Source organism: Puntigrus tetrazona, unplaced genomic scaffold (assembly GCF_018831695.1).
Source record: "Puntigrus tetrazona isolate hp1 unplaced genomic scaffold, ASM1883169v1 S000000663, whole genome shotgun sequence".
Taxonomy (NCBI): Eukaryota; Metazoa; Chordata; class Actinopteri; order Cypriniformes; family Cyprinidae; genus Puntigrus; species Puntigrus tetrazona.
In genome coordinates, this window is record NW_025048284.1 from 92,380 (window position 1) to 116,169 (window position 23,790).

At 36.3% G+C, this 23,790-nt stretch overlaps 1 protein-coding gene across 2 annotated transcripts; it reads right to left on the minus strand.

The window, feature by feature from the left end:
• Nucleotides 1–2,580: 2,580 nt before the first annotated feature.
• Nucleotides 2,581–23,790, minus strand: si:dkey-16j16.4. Of its 2 annotated transcripts, XM_043232761.1 has the most exons (6): nucleotides 23,651–23,790; nucleotides 23,170–23,389; nucleotides 12,603–12,684; nucleotides 11,380–11,852; nucleotides 8,636–8,689; nucleotides 2,581–4,341 (listed from the first exon to the last, which is right to left on the minus strand). In XM_043232761.1, the coding sequence occupies exons 2-6, from the start codon at nucleotides 23,236–23,238 to the stop codon at nucleotides 4,216–4,218; spliced, it is 804 nt and encodes a 267-aa protein (XP_043088696.1). In that variant the 5' UTR covers nucleotides 23,239–23,389; nucleotides 23,651–23,790; the 3' UTR covers nucleotides 2,581–4,215. The 2 variants fall into 2 exon arrangements, with proteins under 2 accessions (XP_043088696.1, XP_043088697.1); XM_043232762.1 differs by having other exon boundaries at nucleotides 23,170–23,772.

Consider the following 23,790-nt stretch of genomic DNA (forward strand, 5'->3'; position numbering starts at 1 on the left):
GTCTCCCTCCTCTGTCCTCACCAGCCTCAATGGGGAGCAGCTAGGGGCTATGTGGACATTCCCCAGGTGGATAGAGCGGTTTGGGTGCACTTGTGCCCACAAAATGCTGCCACTTCCATCTCCCAGGCTGGGCTATTCTGTGACACTGTTGAGGACTTCGCTAAGGAGTTCTTGGCAGTCCAGCAGCAGACAAAGGTGATTCAGCACATCCTCCCTCAGTGTGATGCTCCAGCTGCCATCGTCCTGGCCTGTTCATTGCTGAGGGTGCCCCCCTGCAGCAACAACATCTTCTCCGCCTCATATTGAGAGTCCGTTGAAGCAGTCACATCAAGCATAACGCAGGAAGGCAGCGCCCAGCCTGCTTCACCCAGCCCCCAGCCCCCTGCACAAGCTCCCATTCAAAATGCTCATGCAGAAAAGCATCATCAGATGTGTGTAGCACCAGGATTGGTTTGCAGTGGTCAACCCGAAGGATACAGTGTATAGTGTATCACTAGCATGTGTTTCTCTACATAATGTTATATGCAGCACCATATAACATTTTCTAGCTCATTTAAAGCAATGTATTCATCTGGTCAAACAGAGCAAATCTAGGTTCTGATAATCAGCAAGCAAGGTTTTATCATTTGCTTCTCTGTATTGTACACAGTTTTTATCTGTAGAACATAAATTTAATTTTTACTTTTAATTTTCGTTTGATAGTTTACTGCGTATTCTAGTTCGGAAAACAGACGCAGTCTCTACGTGATATGTAGGTGACAAAGCCTTCTGTGACTAGAGGCGGCTAGCAGATGGTCAGTTTAGCCAGTCTGTCCTGACCTGGGCTCTAGTTAGACAAGTGTGAGTACTAAGACTATATGCCATATTTCTAGAGAGAAGAGTGGCACCACCCTGGAGGGATGAATACCATCTCTTTTCAACAGGTCAGGTCTGCCCCGGAAACTCATCCAATTGTCTATGAAACCTATGTTATTCTGCGGGCACTACTTAGACATCCAGCGATTGAGACCCAGCAGTCTGCTGTGAATCTAATCACCCCGGTAAGCAGGGAGGAGACCAGAGCATATTACAGTGTGACATTGTACTTGCAAATTCACACACCTCTTAATGGTATTTTTAGTGATCTCCAACTGGCGAAGTCGAACATCATTAGCACCAATGTGAATAACACTATATATCTTACTGAATTTAGTTTAGCATAAGCCAGCACTTCTAAATTTGCCAAGATGTCAGGCACTCTGGCTCTCGGTAAACATTGGACTATGGTGATTGGTGTCACTATTTTCACATTTCGAACAATAGAATCAACAAATACTAGAGCACTTTCATCAGGTTTCTCAGTGGGTGCACCACTGAGTGGGGAGAACCTGCTTGTTCTGACTGGAATGGAAGAGTGCTGTTTTGACCCGTGACTAGTGCACCTCACAGTCACCCAGTTGCCCTGCTTCATGGGCTCTAATGCTGGAACTGATCGATATACATGATTCACTGAACTATTCACATCCAAAGCAGTATTTACAGCCCTCACATTCTTACGGTCATCAATTAAAGTTTGGATGCATTGTCTCTAATGCTAAAACCTTCTCTGTCAGCCTAGCTATTTCCCTGCATTTATCACATGTGAATCCCTAATCACTGACAGAGAAAGATAAACTATATATGTGGCAAGCGGTGCAGGGAGAAGCTATTTACTCACCGTGAGTGGCGAAAGATTTACTTACCACTGTTGTTTGATGAGCTTGTAAAAACGAAGCAAACAAGCGCAAGGGAAACAGAGCAGAAAAAGAAAACAATAATAGGAGAGTAAACGCGGGTGATAATAGTGATAAGCTGACCAACTAACGAGTATTAACGCACTGCACGGTTTCAAGTTAAAAGTGAATGATCAACAGTCAAATTTGTTTGATTAATTTGATAGTATCAGAAATATGGAGAGACAATAGAGAGTGATAAATAGAAGTGCAAATCAACATGGAGCAACAAACAGAGCTACAAACACACAAACCTCTCAGCAGACAGAAGCAATCGCAACAGCAATGTGGCAAGACCCGTCTGTTGTCACGACATAACGTCTCTGTTCCCTCCATCAGGGAACAAGGGTTACACATATAATCAAGACGTTCCATTTATCAGAGCAAGCCTTCAAGGTCCTGAAGCAGCAAAACAGCCCCTGACCATCATACTACCACCACATTTTACTGTTGATATGTTTTTTTCCTTAAATGCTGCGTTACTTTTATGCCAGATGTGATGTGACACACACCTTCCAAAAAGTCTTGTCAGTCCACAGAGTCTTGGTGATCATCATGATGTTTTCTGGCAAAACTGGATGAGCCTTTGTTCTTTTTGTTCAGAAGTGACTCAAGACTTATAGAAATAAATCTGAAAATATAATATATAGTTAAATATATATACTAAATATATAGTTCACAATTTACATTTATATATTCAAATTTTTAACTGTATATTCAGAATTACAACTATGTATTCAAACTTACTTTTCTATATTCAGACATAATATATTCAGACTTATATACTTCCTTAACTATATACTAGCAATTTAAAGTAACAAGACACAAACTCGGAAGAAATATTTATTCATTCATTACTCATTTGAGGCATAGAGACAGAAAAGGACAAATTTTGACATGTTGCAAGCATGTACTGTACTATATGCCCCTATAACTATATTTAAAAAATATTGTATTTATTTCACATAGATACACTTTAACACCTAGGTGAAACTTGAGCAACAACTATGAATAATTGTCCTTATTGTTCACCCTCTGGTTGGCCTAGCTTATCGACCCTTACATGGGTTACAACTGCAGTTTACATTCAGTAAAAAATATTGAAGTTTGCTGCTAATACATAACATCCACTATCAAAATCCTCAATATACTGCATGGATAGGATTCCTGCTGTCCATATTTAAGATCACATGTTGCATTCTGTACTTCATTTTCTACACATCAGAAGGATAACACATAGGCTATGTTTGGAATGGCATACTAGCATACCCATCTTAGTATTTCTGTTGTATGTTGTTTGTATAGTGTGAACAATATGCACATTTTCTGGAAAATACTGTATCTCACAGTAAATTGTTCGACTTATCTTCCATTTTCAGTGTGATTAATCAACCAGAACAATTTTGTTTCAGAAATTAATGCAAACTAACTTTTAATTATTTTTCCAATATTAACATCATACGGTTTTCAAACATTTGTTGTAAATATAATGTATCGTGTTTTACATTATATATTTTTTAAACAGTACACAGCATACAATGTGTATTTTGTAGTATGCAGTACACTAGTATTAAATGCAGCCACTGTGTTTATGATTCCATCCCTGGTGTGTTTAAACAGTGTCAAAATATTTAATAAACTACATATTGATGGTAAAAGTCATTGTATTTAGGTACATAGTACTGAGTATGCTACATAGTAAGGCGCATGTTTAATATATGATGTTGAAAGATTCTAATATAATGTTTTTTCACCCCGTTCTTCGGTCAAGATTTAGTCACTTTGGAATACACATCAGATTACCGGCTCTGATTACTGATACATTGTTATGGTCAGACTTACATAGCATCTGAAGTTGAACAATGACTTGGAATATCTGGCCTGTGATGTCATTATATCTTATTGTTAGCTTGCCAGTTTACACTGTTAGACCGAAAAAATATTTTATAAAAAATGAATTAAGGCCCATTCTGGCATCAAACTGATTGTCTCATCACATTTTGCTGTCTAAACCAAATGCAAAAATGTGGTCTTACATTTTACTCTCAAATCCGATGGTCTGAACATAATCATGTGGCCCAATCATGAGACGTTATCTGCAAACCACTGACCAATCTCTCCTCACTCCTGATAAACACATCAGAGAGACCAAATCATTTGGTTCTGGTTTAATAGATAGCGCAGTGGTCATGGCCTTGTCATTATAATAAGTTCTAAGTGGGTTTCCTGAGAGATAGAGAGGATGAGACAGCTAAAGGCAAAAGGTTGCAGTCTCCTCATTCCTCTCCTACATTCTGGCCCTGATCACACTTCCTGTTTTGTCAACAGGCCTTATCACAGGGCCTTTGTTCACACTAATATCCTGCAAAATAAAAGCAATGCAAATATACATTGTCTTTAAGTTGGGAATTTTTGGTCCACAAATGTGTGATGTTTTGTCTCAGCGAGTTTCCAGTTCTTTCCCTCAAGCACATGGAGGTTCTTCAGCAGGGAGCAGGGGGCTACAGGGCGGAGCATTGCTCAGAGGGCGGAAAGTGAAGATGGATGGATCATAGGAGTATCGGGGTGCGTGACGACCTCCACTCAAGTTCTGTGAAGGAACCACAGGAAACAAAAAAAAAAGAAGTATAAATGTGACTGTAATCTGAAGTGGAAAGAAACTGGATTAAAACCATTAGGGAGTGGCCATAAATTAATAAAGAATTTCAGCTTTGTAGGTAAAAAAGAAATGAAAGTGCAGTACCATATCTTGGTGCCTAGTAAGAATTTGTCATTTGTGTATGTATATACGTATATATATGTATATTATATCACACACACACATATATGTACATATGTAAACCCACACAGTGTAATTACTTGTGATTGATGATTATTAGAAATTTGACAACTACCTGATTTGCTATGGCAGAATATTAGGCCTTCTGCATAAGTAGCAAATTTGAATCAATTTGCCTAACTGTCAACCCAACCATCATCACTTTATGATTGTATGCTAGATGTCACTGGCATCTGTGTCTTTACTGTAATCATATCCACACCCATTTAACTGACCCTGTTCTTTTATCTAAGTTTATGGCGATCACAAAGCATTGCTGGTTTGCAAACTCATTTGTGACAGTGTTGTAATGTCTATATAGTTGATCGACAGACCTGGATGATCTTGGATATTGTATCCATGTCTACTTCAATTTACAGAATTTTTTAGTGGAATAATGTTTAATTTAATTCAATACAGTTAACTCAAATGTAGTTGTTCTGGGCTACATTTCCTGTAGATTATTTAGATTATTCATCTATAAAATCATGTTTATACCCTCTGAATTCTTATTATTCTTTTGCTGAGATACATGGAAATGTATGGTATTATTATTTTTTAGTAGTGGCATATGATTTATAAAAAGAAATGTTCATTTCTAATCATTTGTTTAATCATTATTGCTTTTGTTTTAGTATTAACATGCTAAATTTGAATTTAAAATAAATAAAATAATGTCTTATAAATAATAAAATAACATGGTGAACTTTTTATAAAATGTTCCTCTAGTGTATCATCACTGGCTTACATGACCAAAATGATCTTTAAAACAAAACCTAAGTAAAACCAAATGAGCAAAAACCTGAAAAACCCAGAGAAAGGAGGAGTTCCTGTCTTGGGGAATAAAAGAAGAAGTTAATATGTTTCACATATGGCCAGCTAAATCTAGCCTGGCTTAAATTGCACAACTCACAAAGATATATAGGCATGTACCACAAGGTTAAGCTCTTTTCCTGTCAAATAGCCACTCTGTTTGAGGTTTTCAAATCTATCAAGGGGCCAGATCAACACTTCATCAAAATAAAAAGAGGAGGCCTCAGGCTTTCATTCAGTGCTACATAATTCCATTTACTTTCTATAAGCAGCTGTTTTCCATGAATCTCTCTTCACGAAGCAATGTTCTATGTTTAATCATTTTAAACTTGTTTCATCCATGCATTCTTAACAGCAAATGACAAACTATCAGTTCTTTATTTTTAGGTTTAAATAGTGCTTTAGGCCTATGAAGACAAATACATGTTGGAATTGTAGGAACACTAATTATTATAAACTAATTATAAGAAAATAGGTTGGGCTTTCTGAGCACATTTCAAGACCACATAATGTTTTTAAAAACATTAACACACTATACCCCTTATACATGGGAAAGCATTAACCCCTCAACCCCTATCATTCGTCTTGTCAACAAGCTTGGACCAAAACTCATCCAGACGATGAGACTGTTTGTCTTCTCTGGCTTCATCCACCAATGCCTTTTTTTCCTCTCTCCTTCTTTGGTTCACTGCTTTCTTGTTTCTGAGCCCTCCTATTCTCTGCTCATGTCCCAGACCTCAAACCCCCATGATGATTTTCCCTTTTTCTAACAGGCCCCAGATAGCAGCTTCCCTCTCCATCTCTAGAGCTCACCTGGAGCATGGCCAGCAGAGAGACATAGGATCTGAGATAAAATGAGGGGCCCAACCACTGCATGTGCAGTTTGGAAAGACAGAAACCAGGGAGTGTATGGAAGAGAATCATTATAATCAGTGTTGGGTAGTAGTGATACTAGTTTAACTACATTTTTCAATAGCGCGGTGATAGCGTTAAAGTTTTCTGAAACAAATAGCTTTTCAGCAACAAAGCTCTTTTGTTGATCAAGTTAGTAAGTAGGTAGTTTCCACACAAGCTACATTTTCCTAAACATCTCTGAAGCTTAAGCTCATATCGGAAATACAACTGCTAAGGGTCACTGTTCCTTTAAGTGACACTACCACCATAAAAAAGACCTGTGTAGCCAACAGAAGTACTTTGGTATGACGGTGACTTCTTTTCCATGTTTTATGGCAGTTGGTCTAAATGTAACATAGCCATGCAAATACAGGTACATTCAGTGTAATGTAGAGTAACTGCTAGCACCCAAACTCTGGAACAATCTCCCTAAAACTGTTCGGGAAGCAGACACACTCTGTCAGATTACACATAACACACTAATACGCTTCTATTATTAAAATCCATTAAAGGACTGTTAGCCTACATTAATTAGCTGCATTTAGAATTTAACTGGGAATTAAGCGCTGGTCGTCCGACTAGAGAAGAACTGCCACAAATGAGCCTGGTTTCTCCAAGTATTTTTATTTTTTTTTTCCAATCTGTCACTGATTTTCTAACAATTTGATTATCGTTGATTTGCTTACACAGTATCTTGGTATTTAATAAAAAAAAAATATCCACGGTCAAGATCCATGGTCTGTGTAAGCAAATTGACGGTAATCAATTTGCTAGAAATGAGGTGACAGAATTTCATGTATATATCAAAATATACATGAAATTATTTGCGAGTAAGCCTGTTTTTTATTTTTAACAGCAATTTCCCATGTGCCTTTGACCCAGAAACATCAACACAAACACAAATTTATACTTTAAAAGGTTAAAATGAGAAATGGGACTTTGTTGCCTCATTTTAGAAGTACACTGCACACCACTGGTGTAAAAATGTTTTGTGGAATATTTGATCAGATTGCATTGCTGCATTCAAATTAAAGATTTAAAACACAAAAGGTTGTGTTTTTTTAAGCTTTATGTGAATAACTGACTCATGTTATTTTGAATTCTCAAATCATTTATTGACCATTGGTAAAAGCTTCTAAAATTATATTTAAATTAAAATTTCTAAATAATATTTTTTAGAATAAGTGAAAGTGGTGGTGAAGGAATACAAACAGAGAGCCTGAATGGAACAGAAGATGTGGCGACCCAAGGAGGATTTCTTGAGAGTGTCTGATCAAATAGATATACATAATATGACAATATAGAGTCAACAATCAAGGACAAAAGGCAAAGGAAAAGAGAGTGGGAAAGCAAAGAGTGGGAAGAGCGAAAGAAAGTTGAAAACAACAACAAAGCGGAGGAGTGAAGCGATGAACATCTTTCTCTCTATGACTGTAGATCCTGCAACAGCCGGCACTCTATAAATGGAAAATGACTTCATTCTAACACACACTCCCTCTCTCTTTTCATCCCTAGCTCCTCTCCTCACCTCTTTCCATTAATCTAATAAAAACGGTCATCGAATCTCCTACAGATAAAATGGAGGATTCTGGATGTTCGATAGAAAGAAAGAAAATTACGCAACATATATTTATAATATAGAACATTCTATATAGCGTCATAACATTCTGTAAATATGAGAATGTTTTGGTATTTAAACATTACCTTATCTCAAATAAATAGTTTTTTTTTTGTATATTTAGTATTAAATAGCCACTTTTTTTTCTTTTTTTTTATAAGAGGTGACACAGACTGAGTTTCTAATTCATTTCTCTGACACGGGTAGCCTGGTCTGCAGCCAGGGTTGCCCAAGAGTGTTCCAGTTTCTGTGCCATGCATGGCAGGAGGAGGCAAGCAGGAGTCACTGTTCTGCTATCCAAAAAGGTGCCTAGCTCATAATGACGTCATACATTGGCACCATTGAGCTCGGACCTTCTGGACCAGTGTGACAAGTGCCAAAGAAACACCCGGGGTCCACGGCCATGACTATGAGGGTCAGCGGGTGCACTTTGGCCATGCTCCAGTGCACCGCCAAAACAAGGCATGCTCACATAATTGTTTTATAAAGCAATCTAACAACTCATTTAAAAAAAAAAAAAAAAAGACTAGAAAAATCAAAGCTTTATTTTTTTTTACTTTATCTATAAAAAAGAATTACATTTAATTTAACACATCTGAACATGTTCTACAAGGTACACAGAACGTCTTGAAAAGTGTGCTTATGCAATTATGCAATCATTATGTATAACAGATTCTTTATCTAAGGCACTGACATTTATAGTTTTTTGGGGGCGTTTTTTTTTTCTTTTGACACACTCACCCTAATTTTGATAGTCCTTGTTTTCCCTCCACAATTCTTTTTTAGAAGCATTTTCTGAAACAAAAAGTAGAAAGGAGAAATTGCGGTTAAAATGAATTACACAAACATTCTTTAAGTCTATACAAAGCCAAACTCCACACAACAGCACAATGAGGAACAAGTTTTCATATTGTAAGTATAAACATCTACTGCTTTTTTACTCTTGAGCTGTTCTAGGAGAGCCCTGGAAGCTCTGGGCCACTGTGGCTACCAAAACTAATGACTCTTTTATGTAACATAGCAAAACATCCTGTGGACCAACCCCTCAGGACAAGCATGGAAATCTATTTGCTTTCCTTAACCAGAACTGTACTGTCAGTGCTAAATTGAAGCCTGGTGACTTAAGATCAGAGGTTAACTCTTAATTCTTTACAGTTCATTTTTAAAATCAGTGCACCTAGGACTTAGAACTTAGCTGTTTATTAGACTAAATACAATCAGTGATCCTCATACAAAACATATATGATAAAAAAAAAACTGCAATTACTTGAAATTTGTACATCATTTAACATTTCAAACTGTGTCAAACACTTTTTATAAAAAAGAACAGACAATATTAAAGTCGCTGATTATCTTGAAATCTCATTCACAAATTTGCATGAACATAATGCAAAACATTTAGTTTTTCTTTTACATAAAACAAAAAATGTCATACACAACAATGCTGATAGAAATAACGTTTCTTTAGAAATCATTTAAAAACATCATATTACAAACTTGTTTTTTCATAACAGTAAAAACAACCAGATTTCTTCAAAACTTGTATACTTGTATATACTGGTAATAATAAAGCTATGAGAAAAACCTATAGGAGGATTAATGCCCATTTCAAGCAGTGTCTTTGTTCTACAAGGGAAAATCCCAGTAAAAAAAACAACCCAGGAATTGTCAAATTTGTCCAGATCTGCTTGACTGGAAGGCAGCCATGGTTAAAGCCCAAGTGGAGTTTGAAATGAGCTCGGCCTCATTTCAAAGTTCCCAAAAAAGGAGATAATGTTTGTCAAGCTCACTCAACCATGGAGGGCAGCATTTAGACATCTGTCAGATAAACCATTCATTTCACTCAAACAATAGCTGGACCCCTGCATTTGAGATATAAGTAACTGCATATGTGCAGGAATGGATTAGTTGGTAAGGATTAATAATGAAAAATTAATACAACTCTTGGCCAAATGTAGCACAACATATTAACAAAACAGCTGTCGTATATAATTAAACATGTGATATGTATAATGGATTATTTCATGTTATAAGACTTACTATGTTGTGGTCAAAAACAGCTTAGATTTTTTACAATTAAAGTAAAATGGTCTTTTAGCAGCTAACTTGAATAAGCTCCAATATTGTTTTTCCATTAACACACACACACACACACACACACACACACACACAGCGCACTCAGAGTCATATGGTCCACCCAGCCATCTTCATTCAGGCTTTTCCTCTCTCTGTTCTTGCCTTTTTTACTCTTTCTGTCTACACATTTTTGTTTCTCAACTCTGCACAATCTGGCCTGTATATTTGAACACCTGAAGACAAAACTACTAGGTTTACTTGTCCTACTTTGCTTTTTCATTCACTCACAGATTCACTCTATTGGGCTTTTGTTTAAAGTGAGGGAGGGGGGCTGACATCTGTCATCCTCTATTTCTCTCTGGAGGTGGCGGGCACAAAGCCCTGGAGCACATGGAGTTGTCTGAGTAAGTATCGTTGTGTGCATTTGTCCTGCATTGTTTTCAAACTCAACCACTGAGTTAACAAGAACTGTTGGTCTGAAACAGTATTCTGAAAAGATTTTACATTAGAATCTAAGATGATCTTTCAAATGAAAGTATTTAAGAAGAACTAACTTTTTCCAAGGCATTTTTACAGTGACTGATCCTATGTTTTTTTTGGTGGTTCTATGCAGTCAGATCCTCTTAAAATCATACAGGGTTTCCTAGTAACCACAGTTTTCCATACTTTTGAAAAAAATGTCCATAGTTTCAACCTTAATAGATATCTATCTATTGCTTTATAATTTAAAATAGACACTTCTGCAAAATGTTTGCACAATGCAATTATATTTAAGTGTGACATAAGTCTCCACATAAGTCTATTTTTATCATTTTTTTTGTGTAAAAAACTGTTTAAACTTTTTAAACAGCTACAAATAATTGAAGTCCAACTGTCCTATGAATTTATGCTTGACATAACCATCAGCAAGTTGCGAACGTGATGTAAACATAATGTAAGTACTCACATTTTCAAAACGCTTCACAGTGTGCTAATACTGATGTCAGTATGAGTATTTTTCCTCACACGCACTTATTGCTTCGCATCATTTGTTTTAATGGTTTTTGAAGCATTAACTTTGACAGTTCCTTCTATTTGCATTATACAGGCTTGAATTGTTTTACATTAAATCTCATATTGTGTTGCAAAAAGAAGAAAAATCTAATAAGTATAGATGGACTATCCTTTTAAACTGATCTTTGTCTCAAAGCAATAATATGTTCATAGTATCGCAGTGGACAAATGTACAAAGTTCTTTCCTTTGCTTCATGAACACAAGCCGTAGATAGCTCCATAGAAACAAAATATTAAGACTACTACTGTTATAGAACATGATGCTTAAGGACCAAAAAAGTGATGTCATCTCTTGCAAAATCACAAAGTTTCCTGTTGGCCAAGTAGGAATTTCAGGAAAAATTGGTGTCTCTTACCTGCTGCATTTTCTCCAGGTCCAAGCTGGGGCGACCTGGTTCCCCTGTGTAAGGCCGGTGCCGCCAGTAAGGCATGGAAGGTTGTTCAAAGTGGCTGAGAATGATGGGCCGGACAGGAAGGCGGGCTGGGGTGTGTGAAGGCTTAAGAGCTCGAGGAGGAGAGGAGCTGAAGAGAATAGGGCTAGGAGATGTGGCGCTCAAGCGAGGTCCAGTTGACGATTCATTAGGCCCACACAGGTCCTTCACCTCCTCGTCACTAGAGGTGCTGCTCATGTCTCCATGTCTGTGCCATTTTCGACCTCCTTCAGCCCCAGTGGCTCCTGCGATGCGCTCCAGTTCCTCTTCAGAACTATGATGGTCTAAGATTGGGTCCAGGAGTAAACGGAGACGACGTAAGTGGGCGGGAGAAAGAATGCCCTGATTGTGCTGCTGGCTAGTAGCTAAAGGAGTCAAGGCACAGTTTCTCCGGCGTTCTGCAAGGGGTGCAATATAACAGAAGGATGTCATTTAGCAAAATACAAGAATAAAAAATACAGAAGTTAAAAGCAAAGTATGATTAAAATATGCACAAGTGACCATTCAATGTTTTCAATTTTTAGTTATCCATTTTTTTTGTTTATATATATATATATATATATATATATATATATATATATATATATATATATATATATATATATATAAATAATAGTAGTTCCATTGTAATAAGGGTTTTAATTTTGTTTCATTCAGGAAAAGTTAGTCCACCTCAAAATGAAAATTCCTACTCTTAAAACATTAGTATTTTTCATACATATACTCAAACCAATCATTTCACTTCAGATCAACGCAACGTGTAAATGTGATCACATGGGTATTCGTCATGCTCATTTTGCATGGTTTTTGAAGCATCAACTTTAAGAGACCCCTCTACTTGCATCTATGGACTCACTGAGGCAAATTATTTCTCAAAAAATCTCTCATTTTGCTATTCCATTAAGAAAGAAAGTCATACATCTGGGGCAGGATGAGGGTAAGTAAATGATTAATTTCAGAATTTTCATTTTTGGGTGGAGTATGGACGACAACACTTTATTGACTTTTAGGTTTCAAAACTTTTAGAAATAAAACAGTAACTTACATGAATGTGTCATTTTATATTAACATCAATATTACACATTTTATCAGTTAGTTGTTGAAGCCTTGTATGCTACAGACATATGAATGTGGCAAAACGCACATACCTCTGTCAATCTGTGCCAGTTCTTGGTTTTCGCCTTCTGAGTCTTCACTCTCCCCCCCTTCCTCACTGCCATGGTAGGAAATCTGTTTCAAAAGCAAAGCAAAGGTCAGACAATCCTGAATCACCACGATACAAACAAGAATACTCATACTGTCACGTCCCACACCGTATTCCAGTTTGGTAGCATAAAAGTATTGCTTATCATTTGCTATCACAACAAGACCAGTGACTAACACTTGGAAAACTTCTTAGGAAACCTTATGATATTACAAAGGGTGAGAAAACCATATGTAAACAATCCAACCTAAACAAAGGGATTATCACCTTACTTAGAAAAGTCTTGCAATTTGTAAAGAAAATGGTGTGTGATGATTACCCATAGAGAATTTGCCTTCAATATGCAAGGGTGAAGTGGGTGGTTGTCAGAACAATGCTTTGTGGTTGCTAAGGTATTGAGACTTTTTATGCTTTGGTTGCTAGCATGTTCAGAGTAGCCTAAATCTGTTCACTTTTTAGTTTTTTAGCCCATTGTCATTTCCCTGCTAAAAAAACTTGACGATGAATTGTTAAAAACAATAATCTCAACTCAATCTACATGAATCCATGCCACACATGAAACAATTACTGCGATATCAAAGTTTAATATATAGTATGTGCATTATTTTCAGTAATGCTCGTCTTAAAAATATCAGCACTAACCATTCACAGATCTACACCTCCACTGAGATGAGAGAAAGTGTGATTAGATTAGAATGTGTGATAAATAGGAAAAGACATGCTCAGTAAAGTTTGACTAAAGATCCAAAAGTGTGAAAAGAAGAAACAGAGCATGAGGTTAAGAGAACAAAAACAGGCACACCCAATACCACACCAATTGCTATGACAGTTTAGCTGTGTCCCATTGTAAAATCTTTTCAACATTATTATTTTAAGGACAAAACTGATTAAAAGTCTAACAGCAAATGAAAGAATGGAAAAGAGAGAAAACCCAACAGATTGCACCAGTAAAGAGTTAAGTAACACAGTGCACGGTAATTACCTTGTCCAAGCCCAGCTAACCAGCTGCCATCTGTTCTCAAGTACACACACACACACACACACACACCCCACTTCTCTTCTCATCTCTTTCGCCTTTCACTAAGCAAACAGTGAGAGAAACTGAATGACTCAAAAGTGTCACTCTTCCTCACATGCACTAGGATCTCACAGCAGCTAAGAGCCCCCAGAAGAGCCATTTCCACTCAGTGAAATCCAGTCTGTCTTGAATCTCAAAGTCACTACAAATTACCATTCCCCACCACCAAAACCCCTGCCAGACACTGCCTTCGGTTGTAAGTAGTTATATTGTAGGTTTTCATTTAGTATTATGTACTTAGAAACTTCAGTATTCAAGTGTATTGCATATGCATTAGGGGTGACAACCATACAAATAAATACGGAGTCAATTTCACTTATAGAAAAAAATTGCAGTTTAGTTTGGAACTTTCCTGGAATAAGTTTGGTTATATAAATATCATCCCTGAAAATTCTGCTTGTACAGAATTGAATTACAAGTATTCCATACTGTGAGGGTATTCATCTGATATTCATCTGTTGACAATCTGTAATCATTCTCACAAGTCTGTGAAAATGAAACAAATACTGTAGGTTACTCACTGTAAACCAATTATTTCTATAAACAAAAAAAAAAAAACGGTAAGAACACATTGTAAGTCTACTGTCAATACTAAAACTATTTAAATGGCTTAATCTACAAGGGCGGCAGAGGCCTTCTTGAGAAATGAGAAACAATATATGTAAATCAATCAATGACTTTTATTTATATATTTATTTATCTGTCAAAGCACTTAACAGTATCAAATAGAAGAATAGAGTATTAGTAATATATAATGAAAAGATTAAACACTTAATTTTTTATTAAGTGCATAAACGGTCTCTGTAATCAAATTGAAGATAATCACTAGAAAGTACGTGTCCACAACCAAGCAAGCCAGAGGCAACAGCGGCATGGAATCAAAACCCCATCCATGACAGAATGGAAAAAAAAAAAAAGCATTGGGAGAAACCAGGCACAGTTGGGGGTCAGTTCTCCTCTGGCTGGACGACCAGCACTTAATTTTTATTTATTTATTTATTCTTTCTTAAATTTTAAACGCAGCTTTTCTCAGATTGTGTAAATGACCTATGTTTGTGCGTGTGTGTGTAATAAAGTGTATGTGTGTGTCAAATTCTTAATAATAATACATTTAAAATTAGCAATATCATTGTATTGTGACACAGATATTGATACAATATCTCCATGTCCTTGCAGATTCTTCCTCCTACTGCAAGGTTGTATTGACACAACAAAAGACCAATCACTGGGACAAAAAAGACAGAAAAGGCTAGAAAAGCTCATAACACCATAAAACCTGTTTCTAAATGTAATTATAAACAAATAGACTTTTTGGCATAAATGTACAGTTAGCCTGTCAATACTGAGAAAAAATTTTTAAAAATCAACCTTGACACTGTGGTCTTGCATCACTCTGAAGGGAGTTTACTTTGTGATAATGACCAAATGTTTAATAATGGTTTGGTTATGTAAGCCGTTTTACAATTTCAATAAAGCAAACATGACTAGGAACTGAAAAGTACAGCCTCAACCCTACACATTGGCCTCCTTGTGTTTAAGCTCTCCCTGATAGGCAGAGGGTGACACAATACCAGCGCTACAAGATGCTGGCAAGTGACCTTGGCCTAATGGTGACAGCCAAATCAATAGATCCTGGGAGCATTCTTATACATCCAGCCTTGTTTAAACTTGCTTCAGTGTCAAGAGAGAAAACACTACTAATACAAAGTCGACTTCTGGTTCTTGCAGGCACTGAAAAGCTCTGACAGGATCTCACGGGTGTAGATACAAAAAGCTGCTCAAAAAGAAAAGGGCAGTTTCAGTAGTGCACAACTGTGGAAAAAACAGGCTGTGTTTATACTCAGTCTGAAGAAGAAACAAATGTCTTTTAAAAGTGAACTAACATATTATTTTGGCTAGTAATGGAACCCTACATACAAACACATATGCATAGACACAGCGAAGTGACTGAACTAAATACTGCAGCACTGCATGAGGCATGTTTCCCAGGGAACCACCCCCAGATGAGATGACAACATCTTCACAGGGGATTATGGGATGCATGTGTTTAAGTGAAGATATTTTAACAGAGCTATTGTCAAAATCATCAGAATCAAGATCGAATTACCCATCAAGCTACTCACTATGGTTTTGGACTGAAATTAAAGTAAAGCCTATATTTCTCAAATAATTGAGGCCAGTGATCACATTTCACTGGTTTTGGAAACTGAAGATACATGAGATAGTCAGCATATTACCTCAAACTATGTTTTTAAATAAATTTGAATGAACATCTCTCATCCAAGTTCTAACCTAACAGTAGGCTAACCATAGGATGTTTATGAAAGTCAAGCAATTTACCTTGGTGCATTAATATTCTAGTCCAACTTATGTGTGGTATTTAAACATTTAAAAAATGGTTGTGAGTAATACCAGCGTCCGTGTTATTAGCGAATAGTTAGTAATACATTTAATATTTAATATGATTTTAGAGCTGTAACTATCAATTAAGTACTATAGCACACAATGAAAATAAAGTTAAAAGGAAAATACTTTTAACTTTGCCTCAAAATTAAAATTCAACAGGTAGCACATTCACCCAGTGACTGGTTATTTATCTGACATCCAAATTTAGTAGGGCAGGTGAATGTGGCACAGGAATGTGGCTATGCTTGAATGATTTTCTTTGTAACTTCTTCGTATATGATAAGAGCACCATAGTGCAGAGCCACATTTTTGTTCTGGGTGACATGAGGTTAGTAAGCACCAATTTGTATTTTTAATGAACATGTTGAAACATACGTATGGTAAATTAAACTAACATAGACAGCACTGTTTATTAACATAAAAGCATGCCTTTCTGGAGGGGAGCTGTATCATGTAGGTGTGAATCACACAGTTGGCGGTTTCCAGCCCATCCTGTTCCCTCTGCATTTGCATGCCTTAAGCAGTGGACCTGAACTGATTTGCTTACACATGGATTAAGCCTTTCCTTCATCTTTAAGAATACAGATTTTTTATCGATATGAAGTACATATTGGTCCCTAAAAGGTATGACAGTGCAATTGTGATGCATTACATTATACTTAACTCGTGGTGCTGAATCTTTACCATATTCTTGTTTATATAACAAAAACATACTTTAACGAACAGAATGGTAACATGTCCAAAAACCTGACTTTTAGCAGTAGTGTTGTTAGGGACAACAGACTATAGTGAAAGGCAACACACAATGAAAGGCAAAAAAAAGGCAGTACAAGAAACATTGATGGAAATTTCCCTTAAGGAATGTTTCCTTGGCTTCGAATTCAATAATCCCTCATTGTAGAGAAGAACAGGATTTAAAACTGTATGATTTAATACATAAGTGTTTTTGGGATCCCTGACAGGCGGGTTATCTGGTTTAAAATTAGTCCCAGATATCTCCTACAGCATAAACCAGCACAACCCGTTTGAATTAACATGCAACAAAACAGCATTTGCATGAGGGCTCGATGCTGACCACAATGCACTGCTCTTGCAGGCAAAGCTGTTTGCATAGTTTATGGTTTACTATCCTCTGGCCCTGTTTGAGCTCATAAATTGTAGGGTTGTCAATGTGTTTGTATATGTAACATAATCAGCTGCCCTGTAGCCTCAGGGTCTACAGCAACATCCTGCAAAGCAGTCTGGGAATAAGAGAGGCAGGGAGGTGCCACTGCTGTCATGGCTTTCTGGATTAGCATTGGCTGTTCTCATTTGAATGTGTGGGGTAGATTAGGGTCAGTGATGACGGTCATGGATTACAAGCTTTGGAGAGGGTGTGTGTGAATATGATATCAACTCAAGGCTGTTGGCGTACAAATGAGCTGTTAGTGTGATAATGCTGTCTTAATGTCATTACAAGGGCACATAGGCATGTCCTAAAACAGAAAAAAAAACAAATGTACATACCAGTGCAATTAAGTAGCAATGCTGTAAATTCCATCCATAATGTGTCCTTAACACGTCAATTTATCCTGATTTTGCAGTGGCCAGTAATGAGAGGTGTGGTGATTAGTTACTGTTGATTTATTACAGCTGCTAAAGGTGAAATGTGTAATGTATCACAGCGTAAAATGCAGAGAAAATTATTTGTTGACCAAAAACCATGCAGTATTTTTTTTTACAAATTGTTGGCTAAACCCTAACAGTTCTAACAATGTCATTTGTAATTTTTATATGATCTGCATATACCCCAGTCACAGTTATGTTTCAGTTTGAGGTTAGGGTTGGGTATTCATGCTTAAAAAAAATGTAATATAGAAATTTATATGAAATCACCACTAGTAAAATTGTTTTGTTTAACCATGAGATCAGACTGGAACAGTACAACACAGCAATACTGGCTCAAGCAATAAAATTAATTTGTGGTAGGACTATTTGTATCAGGACAAAAGAGAGTTAACTGTTCATTAATATCCTGACAAAAATGTTTTCATCACTTCCAAATTATTAATGCATAGTCAGAAATTGCTCCAAACCAACAAATTTAACTTTATAGCTCAAGTGGTTTGCAACACACTCTTTTGTTGCTAGTTCTTTCCTTTAGGTGCGCTGATCCAATAAATCACTTCTTAAACAAGAACATGATCAACACTCACATAAAATGCTCTTTTCTTTTTATTTCACACATATCACCAGTACGACAAAGATACTGTATCTTCATCCTACTGTTGATGTGTAAAATATAGCGAAAAGAAAAGAACATTTCATATGAGTACAGATCATTGTCTTGTATAAAAGGCAAAAATATAACTGCTGTAAACACATTTCTTTTATTTCTCTTCATAAACAAGGTATTTCCAATGGTAATAAGCAGCAGACCAGAGATCCACAACCCATATAGAGCAGAAGTTCCTCTAAAATGCCCTTGCAGGCTACACTGATGCAGAAAAAAAAATCAGTTTATTATGCACAGATTTTTTTTCTGATACATGCACAGTTGTGGCCATCATGGTGGACTACCCTGCAATCACCCTTCCGAATAATCGAATGACAAATGGCCTCTTCCCAAGGTTTAAAACAGGGTCCAATTCTCTCACCATGCACCAAAGATGTTAAAACCACGAAAATTTCTTATTGTTGATAGCTAAATTAATGGTCCTGGCCCATTTTACTTCACAGTCCTCAAAAGAGTCCCCTATGAGGGTTTTAATGATGTCTGTGATGTCAAAGCAGTATGCTGAGTAGTGGGCGGTAGGTGAGAGTTGCATACTGGGTGTCAACATGTGTGTCACAGCCATGAGTTCTATCTAGGCCATCTGCTAAACACTTTAGGATGTTGATTGGTCCTGTAATCATGGCCAGTCTATGTGTTTGTTTGCACATCTGCGCATTTTCATCAATGTATGTTCCACAGACAGCAAATGCATCAATGTATATTCCACAGACAGCAAAACACACACATCACCCATATCATATTAAATCAGCCAAACTTAAAGCGATAGTTGAAAATTCAAATTTTAACATTTAACATAAAGCATTTACCCTACCTCAAGTCTGCAGAACATTCTTTCTTATGCGAAAATGTTTTTATGAATGCTGGGAACCAAATAATATTGGCGGCCACCGATTTTCAAATGTACAGACAAACTGACATTTCTCAATATATCTTCTATATTCCACAAGAGAAGGAAAATCATAAACTCTAATTTCATATTGTGTCTTTAGGGTGGGTATATGATGACAGAATTCTCATTTTGGATGATCACTTTAACACATCTTTTAACACTTAATTTTCATCCACAACTATAAAAACACGTAACAAAGAGCTTTTTTAAAATGTATGTTTCATGTGCCTTCTATATACCACTATAACACTGAGAGTTTCACAAGTCTCAGAATTCCCTGATAATATTTATGAGAGACCACAGCTAAATTCCGACCAACTTGCTAACAATGTCCAGCAGAAAGTGCTTAATCACTACCAGCTACAACTGTGCATGTTTCACATTTTCACCCAGTGCAATAGCAGAACTTTCAATGTTGAAATAAGTTTTGCTGCAATAAAATAAACCAGCAGGAATCAATGAGGCAATAATATAACTGCTTAATTAAAATCTCAGATTTTTTTTTTTTATTATAATAGCATGCATGCTTAAATAGCAGACATAAACTGCCAATTATGTCAAAGGCCTATAAAATATTACTGCAGCCCAAGAAGTACATTCGTATTTCTGCCTTTGGCTAACCATACTACATACTGAGTAAGTGGAAATTACTTGAGCGGGAAGCTAAAAATGCTATTACAGCATTAATGTTGTACAAATTTATAACGTCACATTTACTTATTTACGTCACATATTAAAAGTATTGCCAAATAGTATTTTTTTCTTTTTTTAATTATCAAAAGTATCCAACTTTCTTTAGTCTGGCTGCTAGAATAAGAGCTTGGCCAACATTTGAATGACATTGGGATAGCATTACCAGTCTTTCCTCTCCTGGCTTATAGAAATGCAAACATTTGAGGTTTGGCAGTAGGATTCAGGCAAGCATGTGAATCCAGCCAACTTTCCTTACATTTCTTGACAATTTACATTAAGCCCGCACAACTAACAAAGTCAATTACCTTTTTGGCTTGTGTGTAAACATAACAAATTTATGTAGGTTGGCAATCTAATGCTTTGTAGATTTCAAATTTATCAGATTCATTTAGTCATTAAGTACTGTACTTTCCAAAAGTCTTGCGAGACTTGCAAAAGCACTTCGTAACATGAAGCAGTCTGCTAACCATGAGAGTGTTTAGGCCAAGTCTTTTGTGGTCAATTCAAAAATCACATGAGGAAAAAAAATAGCCACACTCACAGCTGCGTTTCTCAATTTTTACACAAGTGGACAAGAACAAACCTATTAAAAGGGGGATCAAGTGAAAGGCTATAACACAGGACACACTAAAACACAGGAAGACACACAATAAACAGTATTTCAAGACTCAAACAAACACACCACCCCTCGGGGACCATGACTGCAGCTCTGTGTGTGCATCTGCTCATGCATGAAAAAGACTTCTGGGCAACTCTAGCTTCTGGGTTAGTATAGATCTGTTCATATCCTCCTTGTACAGTGTTGCTTCATTGGTAATGTGCTTTAACTTATGTGAATTCTAACTATGAATTTTTAATTTACTAAAGCCTTTGCATATTATCAAGTGTCATGCTAAACGTGCTACAGTGGACAAGTTGTGTGCAGAAGTTTAAATACTGAAATCATAAGGTTAATTTTTGTGAAAAGGCCTTTGCTTACAATTTTTCCTCTAGCTTATATCCAGGGAACACTGCCATTAAGATCCTGAAATTTCTTCCAGAGCTTCTCAGTGGTCTACTAGATAGATCTACTCAAACATGACAGATACAGACACTTATACACACACAGCTTCTGTCAGTAACCCAGCAGTGTCGAAGACATTTCTGGCAGAAGGCCACACTCCAACCACCGTAATTGTATTTATTAGTGTAAGCCACAGGGTCAAGCTGAGATCAGGACAAATGTCTATTGATACAGGAATAACAGACATTGGCAATGAGTAGTTAAAACGTCTTTCCATCTTCACCACCTTTAAAAAAAAAAAAGTTTTGTTTTATGTCTACTGATTCTAGCTAGAAAATCAAGCAGGTATTTAAATAATAGACAAGCTTTGAGATTCATACTGTCCTTCAGCTTCAAATCCCAGTCTACTACAAACAAACTTGAAATTAAACAACATGAAATTAAATTCACAACCATTTTACTTATAATATGCCATTTCCAAGTAAAACAAGATATTCAATGACAAAAGACCAATTAAATGATGAAAGGTGGAAATAGCATAACAGAATGCATCCAATTAAGGATACATCTACACTTATCTTCATTTTCTCTCATCATTTTCTTGATTTTGTGGCCTTCCATTCACAGTGAGATGACATTATTGTCCTGTGGCTTTTGAAGATGCTCACCCAATTGGATACAATGCCATTTTCAAAGATGCTGCATGTGACAATTTATATATACTATAAAACTAGTTTGAGAATTTTATGTCTAGTCTTTGCTACTTATATTATTAGTAGACTAAAATTGCACCTAAACAACTATTTCTTAGTAACAAGCCCATGTGGCCTATGTGATTTCCGACAAAAGGAAAGTCATTTCAAGACATTTTTTGTGTGTTTCTGAAATAACCTGGACCAATAAATCTTGCACAATAACACCAGGAACTTATGGTATAGCTTACACAAAAATTAAAACTCAGCTAACAATTCATTACAAATAGATTCCCATTTTTTTTAATTGTCCTAAACAGACACACCTTTGTAGTGGCCTCTCCAATTTCATTTATCATCAGTTTTAAAGTAAATTTCCATCCTGCTACAGCCACATTATCTCCCTTTAAAGAGATAACAACTCATATAACAGGAAAGAACTCAAACATGTTAGTAGGGTAAACCTCTCATGACAAATAATGAAACTGGAACAATAAGTTGTACAGATCAATTAACTAAAAGTGTAATATTGAAACTGTGAAAAGTACTATGCAATGATCCATGGAATGGACCCAGAAATTAACTTGTATGAGTTTAGGTTCATACAAGCTTTAGGCTACATCTGGAACATCACACCATGTGCTCAAACAAGAAGCATACTGACGAATGCCTCTATAAAAGGTTTACAGGATGCATTTATGAGCAAATTATGACTTTATAATATTCTGGTATTAACAGAACCAGCATTAGGTCCAGTATGTGAAGTATTTATGGATTCCATAAAGGTGTTGTATTACTTTAAGACAGTTCTTCAAGATGGCGTAAGCCAGATGCCATCACGCTTTTTCCTGCTAAAACTTTTAACTCACAAGGTCAAATGGTTCTTTAGTTTATTCCTTCATATAGTTTTTGTCTCTGAGGACATCTATTCATGTAGTTTGTGCACTTCCAGTTTCAAGTGTAAATGTGTGTGTCTGTGATCACTTGAATAAATACGCACAGGAGTATAAATAAGTGGGTAGGTTTTAAAACTATTCCATGTAACAAATCCACCTTGAGCTTAAACAAACATATTGTTGTACCCTGAGACATGTACATGGTAAATAGAAAGCTTCTGTAATCCAATGTAGGACAATGCGGCAGTCACAAGACAAAGTGCTTTATGGTAACACTTTCACAATACAAAAAAGATATTGTTAGATACTGTAAAATACTGTAAGTTACAATAAATTATGGCAAACATACATAAGAATAACGTGATTACAATCCGTTGATTGTTTTATTTAATTCAGTTCATCTTTATGTAACAAAATATCATCAGGTTTCTATTCTATATCTACTTCTATAGTTCTACATATTTGAATATTTAATGCATCTTGGCCTACACATATATAGTTGACTGTACATACGGTCAAGTTACATAGATTTTTTTAATACATACATGTTTTATGTGATATAGTTATATGCTGACTTACCTTCAATTGAAAAGGATGAATCTCGTTTAGAGAGTGTCTTCTGAGTTTTTTAGTAAGGGTCTTCAGCATTCTGTCTTTCCTCGATTGTTCTCAGCTTTGTTTAAGATCACTTCTACAGATTATAGGTTCATATCTGATACATAAGCTCTTGATCAGCTCTTTCTAAGAACAGTCAATGACTCTATTCAGAGATGTTCAGCTCCATGCAAACAAACTCTTGCTGAAACACAAATAAACAACGATCATGAGTTCCCAGTGCCAACACAACAGCAGATCTCCGTTCAGAAGGAAACAGATCTGTTTCAAGTTAATATAAGAAAAGTCTCATAACTTGGTATAAACATTCGTTACTCTGATGAAGGCAACTTAATAAAATATAACTATTTAATGCCTGTATTGTGTTGAATTGATCAGCGACAGCGACATTCTTCATCAAAAACGTTTTTAAAATCCAGATGGGTTAAATCAATGTTAATCTTACTCCAAACGATAGATGGACGAGGAAGCTGAAGTGTGTATATTTTAAAAAAAAGTCTCTACAGAATCCCAATCGCACTCATACACGCACACACTCACACATACATACACACACACACACATATGCGCACTACACATACTACT

Coding starts and splice junctions, on each gene's coding strand:
- si:dkey-16j16.4 (XM_043232761.1), bottom strand. CDS start 23,238: ATGCTGAAGACCCTTACTAAAAAACTCAGAAGACACTCTCTAAACGAG. Junction 8,690..11,379: donor ACCTGGAGAAAATGCAGCAG/GTAAGAGACACC, acceptor TTTTTGTTTCAG/AAAATGCTTCTAAAAAAGAA. Junction 4,342..8,635: donor CAAGGACTATCAAAATTAGG/GTGAGTGTGTCA, acceptor GTTCCTTCACAG/AACTTGAGTGGAGGTCGTCA.